Source organism: Ochotona curzoniae, unplaced genomic scaffold (genome assembly GCF_017591425.1).
Source record: "Ochotona curzoniae isolate NIBS_2020 unplaced genomic scaffold, NIBS_Ocur_1.0 contig_1274, whole genome shotgun sequence".
Taxonomy (NCBI): Eukaryota; Metazoa; Chordata; class Mammalia; order Lagomorpha; family Ochotonidae; genus Ochotona; species Ochotona curzoniae.
In genome coordinates this window covers 26,713,271-26,733,879 of record NW_024465023.1, presented here as the reverse complement: position 1 = coordinate 26,733,879, position 20,609 = coordinate 26,713,271, and the positions used below count along the sequence as shown (strand labels likewise).

General features: G+C 43.4%; 1 protein-coding gene across 1 annotated transcript in view; it reads left to right on the top strand.

Annotated features, from left to right (window-relative positions):
* Positions 1-5,871: 5,871 nt before the first annotated feature.
* The window catches only part of PTCHD1 (patched domain containing 1), a 53,221-nt gene continuing 38,483 nt past the window's right edge, over positions 5,872-20,609 (top strand). The window contains exon 1 of the mRNA XM_041002035.1: positions 5,872-6,238. Coding sequence (XP_040857969.1) covers positions 5,888-6,238 — 351 coding nt within the window. The 5' untranslated portion in view covers positions 5,872-5,887. The remainder of the gene's footprint in view (positions 6,239-20,609) is intronic.

Genomic DNA, 20,609 nt, shown 5'->3' with positions numbered 1-20,609 from the left:
TTGGCCATCTTAATCTACCAGTGGCACTGTAAGCACAATCTAGTCAGTGTGTGTCAAAATGTTTTGCCTTGAACCAATGGATGAAATAGCTGTTTTAGCTCAGAGTCCTGTTTATTTGGGGGAAAAGTCTTGACAATTTTTTCCCTTACATAATCCGGGATCATTCTTCAAAAAGACTCACGAGAGGAAGAAGCTACTAAGTTGGCAGAGTATATTGGAAAACCCAGATCCCCAGTAAGCACACTTTCAAGCAGTGATAAGCTATATACAGCATTGTCTCCCCATCTTAAGCTGACTGCTACAGTTTGCCACACATGCTTGCTTTATTCAACTGCAAGGCTAGCAATCTTTTAAAGTCTTGCTTTTTGTACTGTATCAGGAAGTACAGTGTTGCTCCCTACACAAAGTTTCTAAGTCAAATCAGAGTAAGATCCAGTAGTTATTCCATGGAAATACTCCACGCAAGGTAACTGGGATGTTTCTCAAAGGAGCTTTGGCCTTCTCTGCAAGTTTATCCATTATTAAAAAAAAAAAAAAAAAAGCTGCCTAAATCACTTTAGAATAGCAGAATCATCCATCACTTAATGATCTATCAGCAATGATTAGGGTAGTATAATGATACACACACTATACAACATGTCAAACTCAATTCAGCTTGCCAAATGCCTTCTGCACATTCCTGCTATGCAGTAACCTCATAGTTGACATAGATGCTTAGATTTAAGATTTACATGTGAAAATATTTTTGTTATTTCTTGGTTAGGAAATATTAATGTGTTTGAAAGCTAATGATTTGACACATTTGCTAGACAGAAGTAAACTTTTGTTTCCAACCTTATCAAATCAAGTATCTTTTCTTTCAAATCCTTTAACTCTACACCAAGATTAATCTCTGGCATCTTTGAGAAAGATTGAGCCAAGAGACTAATTCCAAATGCAACAGATGACAGAAGCCCATATAAAGTGGGACTAATTCTGTATGTTATTAGAGAATTTAGTCCCTACAAATGAATGTGCTTGTCCACTCCAACTAAATAATTAGAAAGGTATATGTAAGAGCAGTCTACTTAAAACATAGCTCTGTATATTTTACCCTAAGAAAACAACTAGAGATACGGTAAGAAATTTATGTTTGAGATGTTCATGTCAGTGTTATATACAATAGATTAAAAAATGTTTAACAATATGGCATAAGTTACAAAAAATTAACGCTCAGCCACATGATGTAATTATATAGACAGCCACTAAAATCTTTTATAACAATATTAACTGGCATAGTAAAATGCCAATAACTTTAACAGGGAAAATGTTTACCAGATAGCTTATTATAATAATCAATTTTAGAAAAGACCAAGTGTCTAAATATTGCATATACATTGTCAAGTCCCTCCTGCCAAGGATTCCTGGGACCACACCAACAGTTGCCAAGCTAATTTTTGTGGGAGGGAAAAGAAGATACATCATGAAGAACAAAGGGGCATCTCAACAAGAGGTTGTTGGAAAAGACTTCACATAATATTTTGGTTCATGCTAAGTGATTGTCAAGGAGAGTTTAAGTCACTGGGCCTTGCACTGCATCAGATATCATGAAAAAACAGGGACAGTCTTATGACTGGATGTCTTTATAAATCTTTATCTGCAGAAAGAGAAGACTAGAAGAAGGCCAAAACCATGACTTATTTTTAAAAGACCACACTAATCACCCAAAACAGCCAGAGTAAGCACAAGCTTTGCCTTTATTAATGTTATTTTATTATTATTATTATTCAATATTTGGATACAATTCTTGTTTTGTCTGCAGTGAGGTAACATTATGGAGTGGTCCTAATTTTCTCTTAATCTATCATAATTACAGAACATCCTCATCCGACATTAGTGCTTTCAAAACTAATTTATATTTCTCAAGAGTGTGAGTGCCAACCCAGCTGCTAGTAACACAGAAGCCCAACAGCTAACTGGATGTTGGGCACTGATTTTCTTTTCATACTCACATAAGTAGAAAACATCGGACTTAAAACAAGTATCCTTTTACAAGGTGTTTGGGATATTTCAGAGACTGCTCTAAGTACTTTTTTTATCTTTGATTTAACCCTCACAGCTACTCTGTGCAATAAGTTCCATTATTATTCTCATTTTCCAGCAGAAAAAAATTGTGGCACAAAAAGGTAGCTACTCAACTGATATACATTAAGTAATGAGCAATGATTCAACTCAGCCACTACTGAATTAACAGTCTTAACCTTGGCATTATGTTGCCTATATGTATAATAAATTGTCAACAAAGGTTACTTATGAAAGATGTTGGAAGTACAGGGATACAGGTGTTTTGCTTTCTTTTTATAAATTAATATACATTCATTTTAATCAGGAAAAAGTCCTGATATATGAAAGTATTCATGGAAACTCTGTTCCCAAGATCGTCATCCCAAATGCAAACCCAAGTCTTTGGTGGTGACAATACTCCCTTGCATGTCTAAATCAAAAGAGCAGAAAAATCTGGAGAGAAGGCAACTCCATTCATGTCGATTTTCATTCTTTCTAGCTCTCTTTCTCATTCTTGCTCTAATTTGCTTTAGACAACACCAACTGGATCGTGCACAATAAAAGGTGGCTGAAAATCCACTCTCAGACGGTTCTATTGCTAACACAAGCAAATGCAAGTGCCCCGAAATGCACATAGGGGCTGTTGGGAACCAGAAGCAAATGCTTTGGTCTCCTAGGAAAGGCCTTTCAGTGTGATAAGGCAACACTCCCCCCCTCCCCCCCCCCCAGACTCCCTGACTCTCTAAGACTCAGCCCAGGCACTGAGAGAGGGCACTCTTGATCTGCAGCCTGCATAAGAGCTCTCATGAAGTGGCTATAAATTCTGAGAAAATCAAGGTTGCAAAGGAACCAGTGGAGGGGCAAAGCTTATAGAACGAAATAAGCTTCATCAAATGCAAAGGTTCCCAAAGAGACCTGGGGACTGGTTTCTCTTCTCTCACTTTTGCCCCGGCTCTGGTATCAGGACACAGGACTCAGCCCTCCCTGATCCTGCTTGCCTGGGACCCAATTTAGGCCTCTTGAGAGGGGTCCACTAACTAGCTGCTGGCTCAGTCACAAGGAGCCGCCCCCCCCCCCATTTTCCCCCATTGACACCTTCTCACCCCTTACACCCCCACACACCCCCCCCCCTTCGTCTTTTCATCTGCCCAGGCTAAGAGTCACGCAGGGTAACCACTAGTCATTTAGCACCTTGGCTGCGCAATGATGGGTGGTTTCCCAAAGCTCATGCCCTGGCAGCCACTGGAGCTCGCCTCGCGCTTGCAGGGGCACAAGTCAATGAGGCTTTTCCCTCAGCGATCATCGTGAATCAGCAAAGCACTGCACAGCAGCGGTGTCTCCCTGAGCAGAAATTAAGATTCTGGGGGAAGGGCAAAAAGTGGAGGGTGGGGTGGGTTCTAGCCCCTTCCAGTGAACCTCTACTTGTGAATGGAAATACTGGCAGAATGGGGGGTTGGCTGGAAGCTGCTGGGTTTAGGCATCCTGGAGGAACCTTTGGAAACTGAGTTGGGTGAGTAGACGAGGGTGAGCAGAGAAAGCAGCAAAGAGGTGGGATCAGGGAGCTAGCGCGTGCCCAGGCAAGTGGTCGGTGGTGCAGCAGTAGCAAGTGTTGCTGAGAGAATGTAGGAATGAGCATCGAGTATGAAGGAAGAGGGGAGAGGATCAAAGAAAGGATTCCCCAGCCTGCAACTTCCTGTTTTCAAGGTGTAAGTTCCCAAGTTCAGTTTGAGAAGTGGAGAGCCAATTGCCTTTGGGGAGTCCGGGATGGGCACGTTAGGGTAATGCTTCCCTGAGTTGCTTTCTCCCATCCATCCCTCTCTCTTTTCCCCTCCCTCCTTCTCTTTCGTTTCCCTTCTCCTTCTCCCTCATTCTCCTCCTTCTTTTCCTCCTCCTCTTGTCCCTATTCCGTCTTCTTTCGGCTTTGATTAATATGCATGTCCATGCTCAGTAGTGCGGGCCACACTCCAGGGACCGCGCCTCCTGCCTCCCGCTGCTGCTGCCGCCGCTTCCGCCTCCCGACTGGACCCTCAGCACCGGGAGACTGGGCTGGAGCGACCAGAGGCTGAGGATGGGGAATCCAAGCACCCGGAGCCTAAGGATCCCCTCACTACCTCCTGGTGCCCACCCCATCCCCACGCCCTAAGGACCCAGACTGTGAAATCTGGCTGGCTCTGCGACGCAGTGGACTGACCCAGAGACTTAGAGCGCGCAATGAACCGCGCCAAATTGTACCTGTGCGTGGCCGTTCCCGCCGCCGCTGCAGGTCTATCCCGGGCCCGAAGCCGGCGCCCGCCTTCTCGGGGATTTCTCCAGAGGGGGAGTGCGAGGGGAACCGCGGTGGCTGCCTGCTAGCTCACAGCTGGCGCGCACACGCCCAACTTTGCCGGGCGGTCGGCAACCCCCCTCCCCGCGCCCGTGCTTCCCCGCTCCCCCTGAGGCTCGACCCTCTTGGAGACCTGTATCTCTCGGAGTCTGAGATAAGGTTTTCCCCACTTTCACAATCTTGCGGATAGAGGAGAGAGCGGAGTGACGGAGAGAAGGGGGTTAAGGCTACAGACTCCCTGAACAGCCTTTTTCAAACACTCTGCGCCCGCAGGGGCGCCCGCGTCAGCCCCGCCGCACCAGGTCCCCCAGACCTGCCAGTGACGACAGAGAGAGAGGAGGAGGAAGAAGAGGAGGTGGAGGAGGAGGACGCTGGGCGGAGAGTCGGGAGCCCAGGAGCCTTGGCTACTGCTGGTTCCACCAAGTGTCCGTCAATTATCAGCACTTTTATTACTGGGGGACTTGTAAGAAGGTTGGGGGATGCGGGGCAAAACTGCCCGGCACTAAGCCACTCGAAGGAGCTCGCATTCGGGCGCGAGAGAACAATTCTCCACGGGCACATTTTGGGTGGCCGTGCTCCTGACGCACCCCCAACCCCGCGGTCCCGCTGAAGCTGCAGTGTTGGGGCTATCTTAAATGGCTCATACTTGAGAGAGGAGGCGTGATTTCCACGTTCGAGCGTCTTCGCTCCCCACCCCCTCTCGGCAGCAGCCACTGCGCGCCACCACCTGAGCCTGGCGAGCGCCGGGGCGCACGCAGTCTTCAGCTGGCTCCTCTCTGCCTGTAGGGATACTCGGCTCGGAGCACCTCTGCCCAACGCCACACCACCCCGGTCCCTCGCCGCACGCCCCGTTGGAACTCTTTACTTTTTCTTTGGAAAATCGGGGCGATTTCTTTATTTATCTCTGGGTCTCCCCGAGGAGGGCAGAGGAGAGGAGGGCGAGCGGCGCGGGCCGGGCCGGGGGAGGGGAGCGGGGAGGGGGGGGACTGGGTGTAGCCTGGAATTCTCCGTCCTCGTGTTCCTAGGCTGGCGCGCAGAGTTCCCGGGCGATAGCGCCGCCGCTCCCCGCGCCACCCGGTTGTTGGCCTTGGGGGTCGGGTGAGTGGGGTCATGACGCGCCGTGGGGGCGGCCCGCAGCCCCGCCCGCGCTAAGAAGGGACGCGGCTGCGCCGCGAGAAGACCCCCGGGCCAGAGGCGGCGGGGGGTGGGGGGGGAGGGCGCACGGGCTAGGGCGGGGTAGAGGCGGCGCGGAGGCCGCCAAGCTGGGGGGCTCTCCAGGCGGGCGCGGCTGCGGGCAGGAGGGCGTGTCTCCATCCCGAGGGGACCCTCCCGAAGCGAGGCGCGGGACTCCCCGATGGTGGTGCCCCGGCTTCGGGAGAGCTCAGGGTCTCGCCTTCTCCGCCGCCGCCGCCGCCGCCGCCACCGCGGGCGCCACCACCACCGCCGCCGCCGCCGCCGCCGCCGCCCGAGCCCGCGCCGAGCGTGCGCCTCGCCCTCCTCCCGCACCCGCTCTGCTCTAGGATGCTGCGGCAGGTTCTGCACAGGGGCTTGAGGACGTGTTTCTCCCGGCTCGGCCACTTCATTGCCAGTCACCCGGTCTTCTTCGCCTCGGCGCCGGTGCTCATCTCCATCCTGCTCGGCGCAAGCTTCAGCCGCTACCAGGTCGAGGAAAGCGTGGAGCACCTGCTGGCGCCCCAGCACAGCCTGGCCAAGATCGAGCGCAACCTTGTCAACAGCCTCTTCCCTGTCAACCGCTCCAAGCACCGACTCTATTCGGACCTGCAGACTCCCGGGCGTTACGGCCGGGTCATCGTCACCTCCTTCCAGAAAGCCAACATGCTGGACCAGCATCACACAGACCTGATCTTAAAGGTGAGAGGGGGGCGGGGGCGGGTAGCCTCCACCCGTGTACCTGCCACAGCCAGGCTGCCTGAGTGCGAGGGTCCCGGCTAAGAGCGCCGCCTGTCCTATCCCAGACGACTGCCGCAAGGGCTCCCCTGCACTGCGTGCCCCTGGGCGGCCACTCTGAGCCTCCCAAGCTCCCGAGCAAGGAGCGTCCGGGTCCCAGCTTGGCCCTGCTCGCGCCGCCTCCGCCACCACCCCGCAGCTGCTGCAACAGTTGGGGCGGCGGCGGCCGTGGTGCTGTGGTCAGTGCGCTTGTTTTGGTCGCAGTGGGCTTGGGGGTGGGGCAGCCTTGGGGTAACTGGGCCAAGGAAGGAGCAGAAACAGACAAGACATTTTAGAAAGTCTTGCTACTTAAGAATAAAATACGGTACTTGGGAGACATTCTGAGACACCTCTCCCCGTCCTGTTTTATTGTTGTTGTTGTTGTTGTTGTTTGGGTGGGGGGTTGTTCCCTCCTATGCCCCCTTCCATTTGGAGAACAGTTGTGGGGGCAGAAAAATGGGAGGCGGGATAGCAAGGAAACTGCCTTCCGACCACTCAGAAAGGAGCAGGGTGCCTGGAGAGGTCCCGGCCGTTCTGCTGCGGTCTTCCCCAGAACCAGATAGCCATCTCTACCTTTTAGGGTAGGAAATGATGTTTGAAATGTGCAGTTCTTTCCTGCTTCACAGTAGCTCCTCCCTGAGAAATGTAAAAACTTCCTTGGGAAAAGAGGGAAGCAAGCCATCTACTTTGATTTAGGTGCATTGGAGCTTGGGAGTGAGAGGCAGAACCACAAGAGTGAGAACAGAAATCTGGCTCACTCACTCTCAGAAACCGTTTGTGCCATCAGCACGAGGTGGGAATTGGATAGGAAAAGTGAGGTTAATTGCCGTAAATTTAAGAAGTTCCTAAGAAAAGCAGAGGAGTAAGGACTACAGGGGCAATAGTGGAAACCTCAGGAGGGAAAAGCAAAAAACTAGTGAGAATGTTCCATCTGCATCCCCAGTGGGAATGTGGAGCTTGTTTACATATGGTTCTCCACTGGGGAGGGCCAAGGGGAACCAGGCCCTGCTGGGATCCAGGTGCACAGAGATAAGGGCTGTTGGTTTTCTGTGGGTCTTTGGTCCAGATGGGGCACTAGACTCCTGTGCAGTTTCTAGTTTACCTATCTTAAGAAGAGTCTGCCAATAAACCTGGATGACTCTTCTCCATGAGTAACAGCTTATCCCTGGAGACAAGCTAATTTCCCTCTATTACACTTGATCTTAGCTAATTTCCCTTCCTTTGTTGACACATTATCAACCAGCAACATTAGTAACCAGGGGAATCTGCCTGGAGAATCAGTGGAATTTGGACCTTTCCACACTGACTGGCTTGTGGATATTGTTAATGGCACACAAATGTCACACATATATTCATCCACACAATACACAACTGCATCCATGCTAACCCTGAAATGTTTTTTTTTGTCATGATTGTACTTCCAACATCAGTATTTTTCTCAATATTCCAGTGCACATATTTTGACACACAGATAATACCGCTTCCAGTGCCTTCTCAAGAAAACATGCATTCATCACAATCTTATGGGAACTATCAGTTAGTTAGGATGGTTGGAAATGCCCTATTTGTGACAGATGATTTACCAAGAGAGGTTGCTCTTTTTATTTATTTCCAAGGCAATGTTTCCCTCAGCTTTTTCTCCCTTACCAAGCCATCACTTGATGGGCAGTCAGCAGTCACACTCAGTCTCAAGGTTAATGAAACATCAACAGGCACATTGGATCTCTTTTCAACTGGATTCTTTCTCCCTGATTTGATTCTGATCAGTTTAGGACAGAAACTGATTATTGTCAGAGAAGGTTAGGACTGGTAAGAAAAAAGCTCCACATCTAAAGGGTAACTTTAAAGGACAATGGTTGAGTCAAGTGGATTGTTTTAAAAAATGGGATAGTTCTCATGTTGGATGTGTGGGTAAAATCAAAATCAAGCTGACTAGTGGTCAAAACTCATTTCTAACTGACAGCTCTCTGGTCGCATGACTTCATACAGCTTAGAAAAGCCCTGATTTTTGAAACCCAGGGAATGGCCTCAGATTTAAAATCATATATTCCCTATTTCTTTCTTCATCCAACCCTTATTTGTGGTAGGTATGGAGCCAGGAGACAGGGAAATGGCCCTTCAGTAGTCATGGTAATGTAAAGTGTGGGAGTGAGTGCTTATTTCTTTTCTTCTTCTCCATTTAGACACATGATGACTTATCCCTTACAAAAGGTATTAAGAGTGCACAAGTCGCTGTTACTGCCATTACTAGTGTCATTCTGCTACTCTGTTGCTGAGATCCAGGATAGTGCCACCAGTTAAGACGGCACACATCACAGAACACCCCGCGCCCGTTTGCACACATCACATTTCAAGTGAAGTGGGCAGAGCAGGAGCAGGGTTGGAGGCTCGTGGAGGGCCTACCACCAAACTGGAGGAGGCAGGTAGCAAGCTTGTAGATGGTGCTGCTTCAATGCATTATGTTTCTCTCCTCATAATGCTTTGGAGTTATACCTATTCAATCAAGAATATCCTTCTTGGAACACACTAAACCTATTGCTCACCAAAAATAGACTGGAAGGGTGCGATAATAAAAAAAAAAAATGAAAAGCCACATTGCCCTTTTAAAAAAATAATATATTTCAGAGTATCATAGAAAAAGAAATCTACATTTGCAAATCACACTCATTTGGTTGGGAACAGTATTCTAAAACTTGTTCAAATTGCATGACTACCATAATCTGACACGGCAGCATGGACTCTGATCCCAAACCATGAAGGGGTGACTGTCCCTGGCAATGAGGGCCACAGGAAAAAGAAGTAACTTAGGGTAAAAGATTCTAGAACCTGATGGTCCTGAAAGGGCTCGCCCATTGATTTGTGAACCACTTTACGTACTTATCTTCAAAAGTATTTATTTTACAGAAAATCTATGATGCTCATCTTAGATCAAATTTCAAAGTAGTGCATCATAAGATTTATAAATTTTTCTTGTTGTCAACTAAATGAAATATTAAAAAGGAAACATAGATAATTGAACCACATTATGACCAATACTTAGTTATTCCAGAATTACACCTAGAGAAAAAATAGTTTAGACCATCCTTGCTGTAATAATGCCACATTTACAGCACTTTATAGGTTATAAACATGATATGTGTAAATACCATAAATTGGAAAATGGAATGTTGTTATCACATTTTACATATTTGAAAACTACTCCTTAGATGCTAACAGACTTGTCCACAGATAATCAAGATCCAGATTTTGACCACTAAGCCCAGTGCTCTTTTCACTTCCATATGATAAAGTATTTGAAATGTTTTAAAACGTACATTTTTGTTACCCAACTAAACTGCATTTGACTAGGCTCAGCTCAATGGCTCAGTGGATAAAATCCTCTCCTTGCATGCACCAGGATCCCATCTGGGTGCCAGTTCGTGTCTTGGCTGCTCTACTTTCCATCCAGCTCCCTGCCTGTGGCCTAGGAAAGCAGTAGAGGATGGCCCAACGCCCTGGGACCCTGCACCCTTGTGGGAGACTCTGAAGAAACTCCTGGCTCCTAGCTTCAGATCAGCTCATCTCTGGCCATAGTGGCCACTTAGAAAGTGAACCAGCAGATGGAATATTTTGGTATCTGCATCTCCTTCTCTATGTAGATCTGCTTTTCCAATTTAAAAAATGGAATAATCTTTTTTTTTAATCCCTTTTTTTAGAAAAAAAAAACTCCATCTGACTAATGACTTATATTTCATCTCATACTATTAGTAAGGACTTGTTTTTAACTGATTATATCTGATATCAGTAAAACTCCACTTCCCCCACCACTCAAAAAAACCTGAAAATTCCCAAAGTAAAGTATAAGATAAGTAATTACCAATATACAAGTATAGGAAGAATATTCCTAGAATAAAAGTCTGAATGATTGAACAAAACTGTTTCCTGTCTAAGTGCTAGGTATGGTCAGAATCCAGGTGGATTGAGTTCTAAAGCATCAGCTAGTCCCTGGAAGATAGTAGCCACTCAATAAATACTTTGAAAATAACATTTTTAAATTTATAGGCAGCTTCTTGGTATCTCTTTTCCCAAGATACCACTCTTCCTCCCTTCCATGTCGCAATTTGGAGGGACATTTCCTATATAACAATGTCCTTTTCTTCAGAGGGACCTCACGGGATATTTTATTTCAAATCTAGGGAAGGACACATCCTCAATAAGCAGACATTCTCCCATGTACTAGGGAATTGCATTCTGTTCAAATATTGGGTTTGTTTTATTAAAACCTTTTATGTTTAAATATATTCAATGCAATTAAGTTAGAAACAAGATTAATAGAATTTAAGTTGGAGTTATTTAATTTAGGTTCTACAAGGAGGATAGCATAACTGCTAGCTCAGGGTCAGGAAGACCAGGTAGCTGGATCAAGATCTCAGTTACTCCAAATATTGTTTCAGTACTTTCAAACCTTTATGGGAGTTGCCATAATTTCTTCCTCTACAATCTAAGGATTGACAAATTCAAGTCTATTTGTTTTTCTTACACCAAGTTGCCACTTCTTAAAAAAGATTGTAAGCAAAACAAGCATAAAAGAGATGGTACAGCAGAGATTTGTGTGGCTCCCAAAGCCTGAAATACATAAAAAATAACCCACGTTGAATTCTAAAATTGTATTACCGGAATAATTTTAGGCAGGTAATAATGTTAAAATCATCTAGAAGGCAGTAGCTCTCAACCTGGAGTGACTCTGTCTCCCCAAGGCCATTCTGCAATGCCTGATTGCAGAGGTGGGGGTTTGCTAGTGGCAGCTAATAAATAGAGGCTGAGAATGCTGCTAAATATCCTATAATCCACTGAACAGCCCTCACAACAAAGAATTATCTGGACCCAAATCTCGATAGTGACACCATTTGTATACTGGTGATACTGAGTTTGTATAATGAGAATGGAAAATGGAAAAAAAAAAATGTCAAAGAGAAATGCATATCCCAAAATTTTATAGAACTTCAGGAACAAATATGATATCTGAGCTGATGCGTTCTTGGGCAATAGAACAAAGACCAGAGTTTCCAGTGTAATTTTTTTCTAACATGCAGTTCCCATGCTATCTACCCTAGCTCTGTCCCCTGTGGTCTCAATTCCACCCACTGAAAAGGAACCCAAGAAACTGAATGCAGTCTAACTGCTTGAATGGCAAAACCCTTAAACTGACATCACCCTTTGAGATTTGTTGGATACTAGGGTGCCCATTAGCAACATACCTAAGCCTCAATCTATAACAGTTGCCTACTGAGGTCAGGCTTCTTCTGACAGTGTGTAAGACCCCACTGTGAGCAATGACCCGTTGAAAAGGCAAGAGGCAGCACTTAGTTGTCTATACCATCTTCCCTGTTTTGCTGAACATAAAATGTCAAAAGGAGAACTTGCATCCAAAAAACATGAAATCCAAGAATCTTGGGTTTGAAAGCCACCTGAAAGCTCATCTCTGCAAAAGTTTATTCTAGAATCTGCTCTTAGCATCTCTGGGGGCTTTGTCTGATGACAGGTGCAATGATGCCTTCAGCAATCCAGTCTCTTTTTTTGAGTTACCCAAGTGGCAGATACTCAGAAAAAATATTGAGTCCTGGCTAGAAAGGGCAACCCTTGTGCACTTACTGGACTAGCCAATTGCCTTTTTAGCCAATTGCCAGACTGATTGCCTTTTAAATTTCTTTGAACTAGGAGAAAATTAAGGAGCCTGAGGTAATTTTTCATTCTCCTTTCATTTCATAGGAAGCATACCCAAATAATTAAAGTACAACTTTATTCCAGGGTCACTGACCTTTTAAGACATTTCATTTGTGTAACTGGCAGCCCTAATGGCCACCTCACTTGTCTTATTTAGATTTAGGTAGCAGTCTTTTCCTTTTCCCATGCAAGTAAATGTGTGAGACAAACCATGGTAAAACTGCAATCTGAAACTGAAATTTAAATATAAATCCACACAACAAGAGCAGGCACAACTTTTTAATGCCATGTTAGAGTTAGGAAAGGAAATGAACACAAAAGCCAATTCTCTCTAGATTCACTTGGTCCTACACTCCTCACAGAAGAATTAAACATTTCTTAGAATAAGTAAGATAAGGAGAAGTAGGCTAGCAAAGCGAGTAGTTTTCTACAGGAGAGGTTGCACCCACCCTTTGCATAGGATTTAGGAAAATGTGAGCTGATCAACTTTGACTCTGTGGGATGTGCCATCTGGTACCTGACTTTGGGGGCTCAGTGTGAGCCTCAAATGATCCCTGAGATCGGCATAAAGCAGACCTTTGAAGTCACCTGCTTAGTAGCACATCACAGCAAGCAGGCCTGTCTGCAGCACCGCCTGTGTCTCCGCCACATACCCGGAAGGCCAAAGAACTACCAAGGAATCCTGCCAGACTGATTTAATGACCAGCAGGGGAGGTGAGTAATCTCTAACCTTTAAAAGACAAGGAAAAAAGGAAATCAAAATCAGTTGTTATTTCATATGGGAAGCCCTGAGTAATATGTCATGTTATGTTGCGCCTTCAACTTCAGAATTAGTGTTTTGAACAAAAGGAGGCAATGATGAAATAGAGAAGTCATTTTTATCTTCTTGCTGTCTAAGAATTTCTCTTGAGAATATCATTATTGTAATTTTTCAAAGCTCCCGATTGCTAGCTCTTCCACTTTTGGTTTCATGTATGGGATCCAGTTCAGATGAGGATTTGTTTAAGAGCAAGCAGTTAGCAGTTATCTTGGGAAGTGCTACCAGAAAATGTTGACGAGGCAGTGGGGAATGTAAGTAGAGGTAGAAACCAATCAAGATCATCAAGCAAGTGTCTGCTGTGGGAAACAAGGATTCAGTCTCACTAGGGAGCTCTGGGAGATACTATAAAACAGGTGTCAGAAACCCTAACAGCAATTGAAAAGGCTGCGCATTTCTTCAACAATAGCAACTGGTTGATCAGGCTGCACATGAGGGCATTACATTGGTGGCATGTCCATATGCTATATTTGTCTACACAGGCAGCCTTTAAAAAGACTTATTTTTATTTAAAAGGCAGGTTTTACAGGAGAGAGCATGAGAGAGACACAGAGAGAGCACTTTCATCTAATGGCTCACTTCCCAACTACCATGTCCAGAGCTGAGCTGAGCTGAAGCCAGGAGCTTCTTTCTGGATCTCCCAGATGGGTTCAGAGCCCAGGGACCTGAGCCATTCTCCACTACCTTCCCAGGTCATCAACAAGGAGCTGAATCAGAAGTTCAACAGCCAGGACACGAACTGGTGTCCATATGCAATGCTGGAGCTGCAGGTAGAGGATGCCACTGCACTGTCCCTCCTCCCTTTTGCTTTAAAAGCTTCACACTGAGCATTATAGGTATTTGCAGTAAGTAATCTTGGCATATAGGGGTGAGTGTGAGCTGAGAGGATATGGGGCCCTGAGAGCATCTTCCTTAAGGGTCTTTCAAGCCACCAGAGTTGTGGGGCCTAGGCTCTTCAAAGATACTCATCCCTTCTACTCCACAAGATGACTGTGAACATTTCTTCAGGAAGCTTACAGTCAAGAATGATCCCAGCATTTAGTTGAGTCTGAATTTAATTAGGAAGCTGGTAAAGATAATTCCAGACACTGGTCTAGACATCCACAGGGCATGTGGTTTTAGACACATCTGAGTAGCACACATCTAGCTACTCTTATTTATAAAGGCAGAAGTTTGCAGGCTTCCAACTCATAGCCCCTAGGTATGCACACCTACTTTTGTTGTTATGCTCCCTAGAAATGTCCTTTCTTGTTCTTTCCTTTAAGATCCAACTCCAGCTCCCTACTTTATAAGGCTTCCTCAGGTTCATGCAGTCTTTCCTCTAAATCTATATGGCTTTCATTCACGTCCATATTCTTCAATGCTTAGCTGTAGACCATTAAATACTTAGTCTTATTGCCATGTAATAGTTTCTCTTGTACAAGATCTTGGACTCTCCAAGGACAGGAACTATGTCTGAAATAAATGCCAGAAGATCTGAGTGAGCCTTCTGTAAGGCATGTCATCATTACCACTATTTGTTTTGAAAATGACTGGAATTTCCCCGCACGTGCCAGCTCTTTCAGAGCCATTATTGCCTGTTGAGTAAATACACATGTAGGCATTTTTTTTCTTTGATACAACTGGCAATAATGGGTGCTCAATCTATATTCTCAATACTCAGATTGACAATTTGCTGGTCTTCAATGAGTTATTACAGATGATTGGATTCATCCTACTGCTGAGCCTGCAGCTCCTCTGCTGCAGAAAGTTCTTAAGCAGCCAGAGCAGCAGATTGGGATGGGCACACTGTGGTCCCCCTCATGAAGGTGGCATCTCAGTCTCAGAGCAGCTTCTTCGTACTTGACCTGGCTGTGTACACAAAGGAAAACTTTCCTTCCTGCCCAAGGCAGTGCCTCTGGAAGTAAAAGCTCTATGAGGTTATGGGCTCTGGTTTCAAGGTTGCGGTCACTATTAGACCACCATGAGAAAAGGAATTCTCCAACAATTTAGCAAAGAGTTCAGAATTCTCCTCTCCCATTTAATTTATATGAGTACACTGTTTCTTTAGGCAATCTTGCCCACATAAGTAGATCTACAAATACTTCAAAGTACTTCAAAGGGAAAAGCGTTGTTAGAATTGTCAGAGCTCAGGAAAATCAAGCAAACTGACCATTGTAAGTCCAGTGGGAACCACCATGTTGTATAATTTTGCTGACTGGGCATTTTGGTCAATGCACTCCTCTCCCAACCCCTTTTCAAACTTTCTTTTTACGGGGATCTAGAATAAATTGATAATTATTTCGTATCTAATTCAAAACCACTAAAGATTTCTCTGCCTGCTTTGTGCTCGATGCCTAATCACTTCCATCTAAGTAGGGGGTGCCAGCATGTCTCAAGCTTTTTTTTGAATAAACTTTTACTGCTGTTTAATAAAGCTTAATATTTTTGCAGAAGAGTAAAAATCAGTTTACATGTAGTAAAGTTGTAAGCAATTAGTCATGGATAATACAGCCATTTAGGAGAAAGAGCAGAGCTAAATAATATGAAACCAAAAACAGTGAGCAGCAATAAAATTAATACCTACATAAAACTAGCAGTGCAATAAGATAAGCAGGAAGCAGCTTTACAATTTAAAAAGTTATTTAAATACAGAAATAGCACCTTCCAAAAAGGAATTGAGAAATGTAAACTTGGTAGGTGGATTCTAGTATAAAAGTTATACCCCCAACTCTTGTACCAAAATGAAAGGATTTTGTCAATTCCCTGATAATAATTATTCTCATTAATAGTGATGGGTTCCTCCAAGTCCCTGATAATAATTATTCTCATTAATAGTGATGGGTTCCTCCATTGAAACAAGTAAAAATAACTCTTTTCATGCAGATTACAGAATGTGTCTCAAGTTTTTCTAACATGCTTCTGAATTTCCTGGAAACTTCTAGGAACATGTAGATTCTGATGTCACAAGTCTGTGGTAACAGGCCAAAGACTGTGTACTTGGAACAAGCTCCTAGGGGTGCTGACGCTGCTGCTTGGGCATCATGCTTGCACGAGGGCAGTGGATTAGTGTTTCTGAGAAATCTTGTGAAACTTTGTATACCCTGAGTGCTACTGAATTGCCTCGAAGGCCAAGTTCACTTCCTAACTTGGGCAGAAAGCCCCTGGAGGACATGTCTAAACACAGATTGTGCCCCCCCCCCAATCCCAGAGGCTTCTGCATGAGCAGGCCTGGGTGGCTGGGTGGGTGGGTGGGGGAGCCCAGGCACTTTCACTTCCAACAGTTTCCCAAGGTGATGCTGTGCCTCCTGCTCCAGGAAGCACACTTTGAGAGTACTGCTGTAAAATCATCCTAGTAACTACCTGCCAAGACTAACTTCAAAAATGCAGTTTTTCCCTGCAGAATTTTTCCAATAGATGGAGCAGGGTGCAGAATTTATTTGTTCAGCACTTAACTCTGAATGATGCTGTTGAAGCTATTATACAAAGGATAATACATAAATCTGAATGTGTGAAGTTTGCAGTGCCAGGACAGCATATTGAACAGAGGGGCTTGAGTAGAGGAAAGAACACACTGAAGTGGAGGAAGATAGGTACCATGCGCACACGCACATACACACACACTGTGGATGTTGTTGCCACCATCACCACATACTTATTGCCAAGGCTTTACTTTCTACCCAAGATCCCCTACACAGAGTCGTCTGCCCTTTATCTTTCTGCAAAGTCCTTAAGCAAACAAAAAGTACAGCAAACACAAATAGGAGCTCCATGCTGTTGTTGACACAAAGCCCTAACTCTATGGCCATGTTCAAAAAGAATTATTCATAACACTTATTAAAGAAATCGTCAAGTGGACTTTATCCAAGAGGAACCATTGAAATGGGTATAGGAACTACTGCAATACAGCATTGTGGTAAGGGAGAGAGATCAGGCTCAACTCTGAATACAAGAAAAAGTGAGAAATTAAACCAAGGGGCAGGGTCAGAAGATGGAAAATTATTAAGCAGAACCATCACTGGTAAGGGAGGGATTCTGGGTAAACTGACCTTATAGGGGTCTTGCTGAAGACAAGCCAGAGTGATCATATATCACCTTGGGGATGTTGGGAGATGAGGGGTTTGATTGAATATCCAAAGTAATCTGATATGGAGGATGGCAGATTCTGGGAAAATAGACTTGCCATACTTCTTGCTAAAATTGAATGATACAAAAATAGACAAGCCAGGCTAAGAGGTGATATCTACCTGGAAAGGGGTTCAAAGGTGACGTGTTCCAAGGGACATCCCTGGAAGCTGATACACAGTCTAACTCCTGTTTGCTGTTAGTGCCATTAGAGAGGAGTGAAGTGGAACTGCAACTGAAGTTCAGTTAGTACCAGTTTTGCCTTTGTGGAATGAGCTCTGCTGCAGAACTCCACATTTGAAGCTGTAAACATTTGTATGCACTTAACCAAGTTGTTTAACCCTTTTGGGGGACATTCTATTCCTTTACCCATAAAATAGGATCAGTAATACTGTCATTGCAAAATTCTCCCAGAGTTCCCCATTAGAAAGGCATATTTTCCAGAAGGTTATACTTTCCAGAATACAATTCTAAACTGTATCTTATGTTCCTCCTGATTACAACCCCCATCAGCCTTCCTCCTTTACCTAAGTGGGGAAGTCAATAGGCCAGGAATTCAAGAAAATAGATTTGGGAAATTTTGGCAAGGAAAGGGAGTAGACAGGGTACATAAATTGTGTCACTGGGAAAAAATGGTGTGAAAGTCACAGACCCAAGGCACAGGTTCCCTAAAAGATTCAGACTTCATAGGACGATTATATAGCATTCACTCTTCCCACACTTTACTTTCACATCAAAAAGCCCTCTGTGTATACTACACAGAGACAAAAAAATTTTTAAAAAAGGACAACAGAAATGCGAAGTTTCTAGTACCTATAGCTACAACAAATATGAAATACATCCCAACTCCTAGAATAGCATAAATCTCTACTGCAAAGGCCTACTTACCTTAGTTTATGTTAACGGACACAAATCTATCTTTGCAAAGACAAATTGCAAAACATGCCAAGAAATCAGTCTGCAGAGACAAAAAAAAAAATTGAAGCAAGATTCAGATATGTCACAGATGTTAGGATTATCAAAGAATCCAAAATAACAGAAATTAGTACCTTAAGGTCGTAAATGGAATATATAAGCAGAGAGATGGAAACCCTCAGATTGAAAAGGAAACACTAGAGACAAAAACACTGTCACAGAAATGAAGACTGGATTTAATGAACTCATCAGTAGATTTAACACACAAAGGAAACAATCAGTGACACTATATAGGGCAACAGAAACTTGACAAACTGAAACAGTTTTAAAAAAAAGAGTGAAGAAAAATACTGCCTCAAACAGAATACCCAAGAATTGTGGGGCACTTTCAAAAGGTATAACCTACATAAAATTATAACATTAGAAGGAAAAGTGAAAATGAAGTACAAAATGTAACTGAAATGATAATGGCCAGCAATTTCCCCAAAATTAATGACACAAAACACAAACCCAAGTACCTTAGAAAGCAGACAGAAAGTTAAGTACTCAGAAAATCAACCTTATATATCATATTCAAGCTTGAGAAAACCACAATTCAGGAAATCTTGAAAGAAATTAGAGAAAGAAAAATATCTTCAATGTTAGAAACTCAGATCTACCTAAAGAGTATTAAAGAAAGGCTAAATGAAGGCAAATAAATTGATCTAAAAGATTATTTAAAACAATATTTACAATGGATTGAATTATAACCTGTAAGTAAATGAAAAGAATATCAGCCATATAACAAAGGATATGAGGAAGAAAATGGGAATATGAGGGTACTTTGAAGAGTTCACAGAAATGGGCAGACATTGTAGTGCAGCTGCTTATGCTACCACTTGGGATGCCCACATTTCATATGGACCGCCTGGGATAAAGCCTTCTGCTGTTGATCCAGCTTCCTGCTAGGGCACACCTTGAAACGTAGCAGACCATGGCTCAAATAGTGCAGTTCCTGCAGCCTGCCATGCTTGCAGCTTCAGTATGACCTAGTTGTGCTTTTGTAGGTATTTGGAGAGGGAACCAGTGAATGGGAAAAATCTTTTTCCCTCTCTTTGTCTTTCAAATGTTTTTAAAAGTGAAAGATGGAATTAAAAGGTAACATTTATTTTCACACAGAAAATCTGAAATCCATGCAAATTTTTTAATAATATGCACTTCCCCTGGTCTTTCTGAAGACCTCTCATAGGCATGGATTTCATATTTTTGCAACAAAATAAACTTATCTTTTAATTTTATTTTTCATGAAAATTTGGCAGTACCCTCATATTGTCTTTTTAATGTAACTATACTGCATGCTAAGCAGTATGGTAGTATATGAACATGAATTTAGATTGAGTATAAATGTGTCTTTAAAGTGCTAGAGTTACCACTAATTTAAAAAAAAAAAAAACCTACAATTGATATAGTAAGAGACAACATTAAATGCTCAGTCAAATCCAGAGAAGTCAGAAAAAGGGTAGACGAAATGAACAAATAAAGGAAACATTTACATGCACAGCAGCTATTAACACAGCTATATGAATAATCAGTATAAGTGTGAATGGTATAAGTAGACCAAGTAAAAGACATTGATTGTCAAAGCAGATTATGAAAAAAAAAAAAAGACCCAACTCTGTTGTCTACAAGAAATCCACTTTGAAAGTGAAGACCCAAATAGGTAAAAGGTAAAGGAACACAGAAAGACATACCAGGTTGATACTAATCAAAAGGAAACTGGAGGAGTTATATTAATTTCAGATAAAGTTAACTTTAGAACATGGCACAATTTTCAGAAGGCACATTATGATTATATAATGATAAAGAGATCAATTATTCAAGAAGATATAACAGTCCTAAATATGTATGCCTCTAACAATACAGCATCAAAATATAAGCCAAGAACTGAAAGGCAAAATAGGCAAACCCACTGTTAGAGAACGAGACATCCCTCTGTAATAACTAATAAATCAGGTAAGGATGTAAACGACCGGATCATAGCAAGGAGCAGGATGTCAGGCACTACTCTGAGAAGGGTCTAGTCCAACTTTTGTAAGAATACTGCTTATAGAAGTAGCGAAGTTAAATTGAAGAAGTAGGCCATTGGAGACCAATTCCTTTATCTACCCAAGGAACTGGCATTAAGTCTAAACAAGTGGCTTTAAGTTGCAAAAGAAAAATGAAGGAAATAGATTAGACTGCCATTTTCAAAAATGTGTTCTGGGAAGGTTTTCTGCAGTGCTATAAAAACATCAGACCCTGTGGCTAAGTAACGTTGAAAAAACAGTAGTACATGCAGTATCTTCATATTTTATACATATTAAAGCATCTAAAAGAAACTCATTTAACATTGGTCACTTTAGCAGTTCTCAGATTTATTTGATATGTTTATTTGTGATCCCTATCAACATTCCAAGGAACTAACATACTTCAGAACATATACTAAAAATGTTCTAGGCCAAAACAAGGAGCTGGGATTGAAATAATTGGATTCTGGAGTTTCCCACCTGGGTGAGTAGAAAGGTGATGATGCTGTTAACCACATAACAGGAAACAGGTGGAAGAACAAATTTGGAGGAAAAGATTCAGCTCTTGGATATATACCAGTTGAAATACTGCCATAGCCTGTATTTGCAAGTCCTCAGGAGGCAGATGGAAATTCAGATCTGGAGTTTGAAAGAGAATTGAGATACTTATGTAAACCATTGACTGGTCAGCACAAAGATGACAAGTCAGACC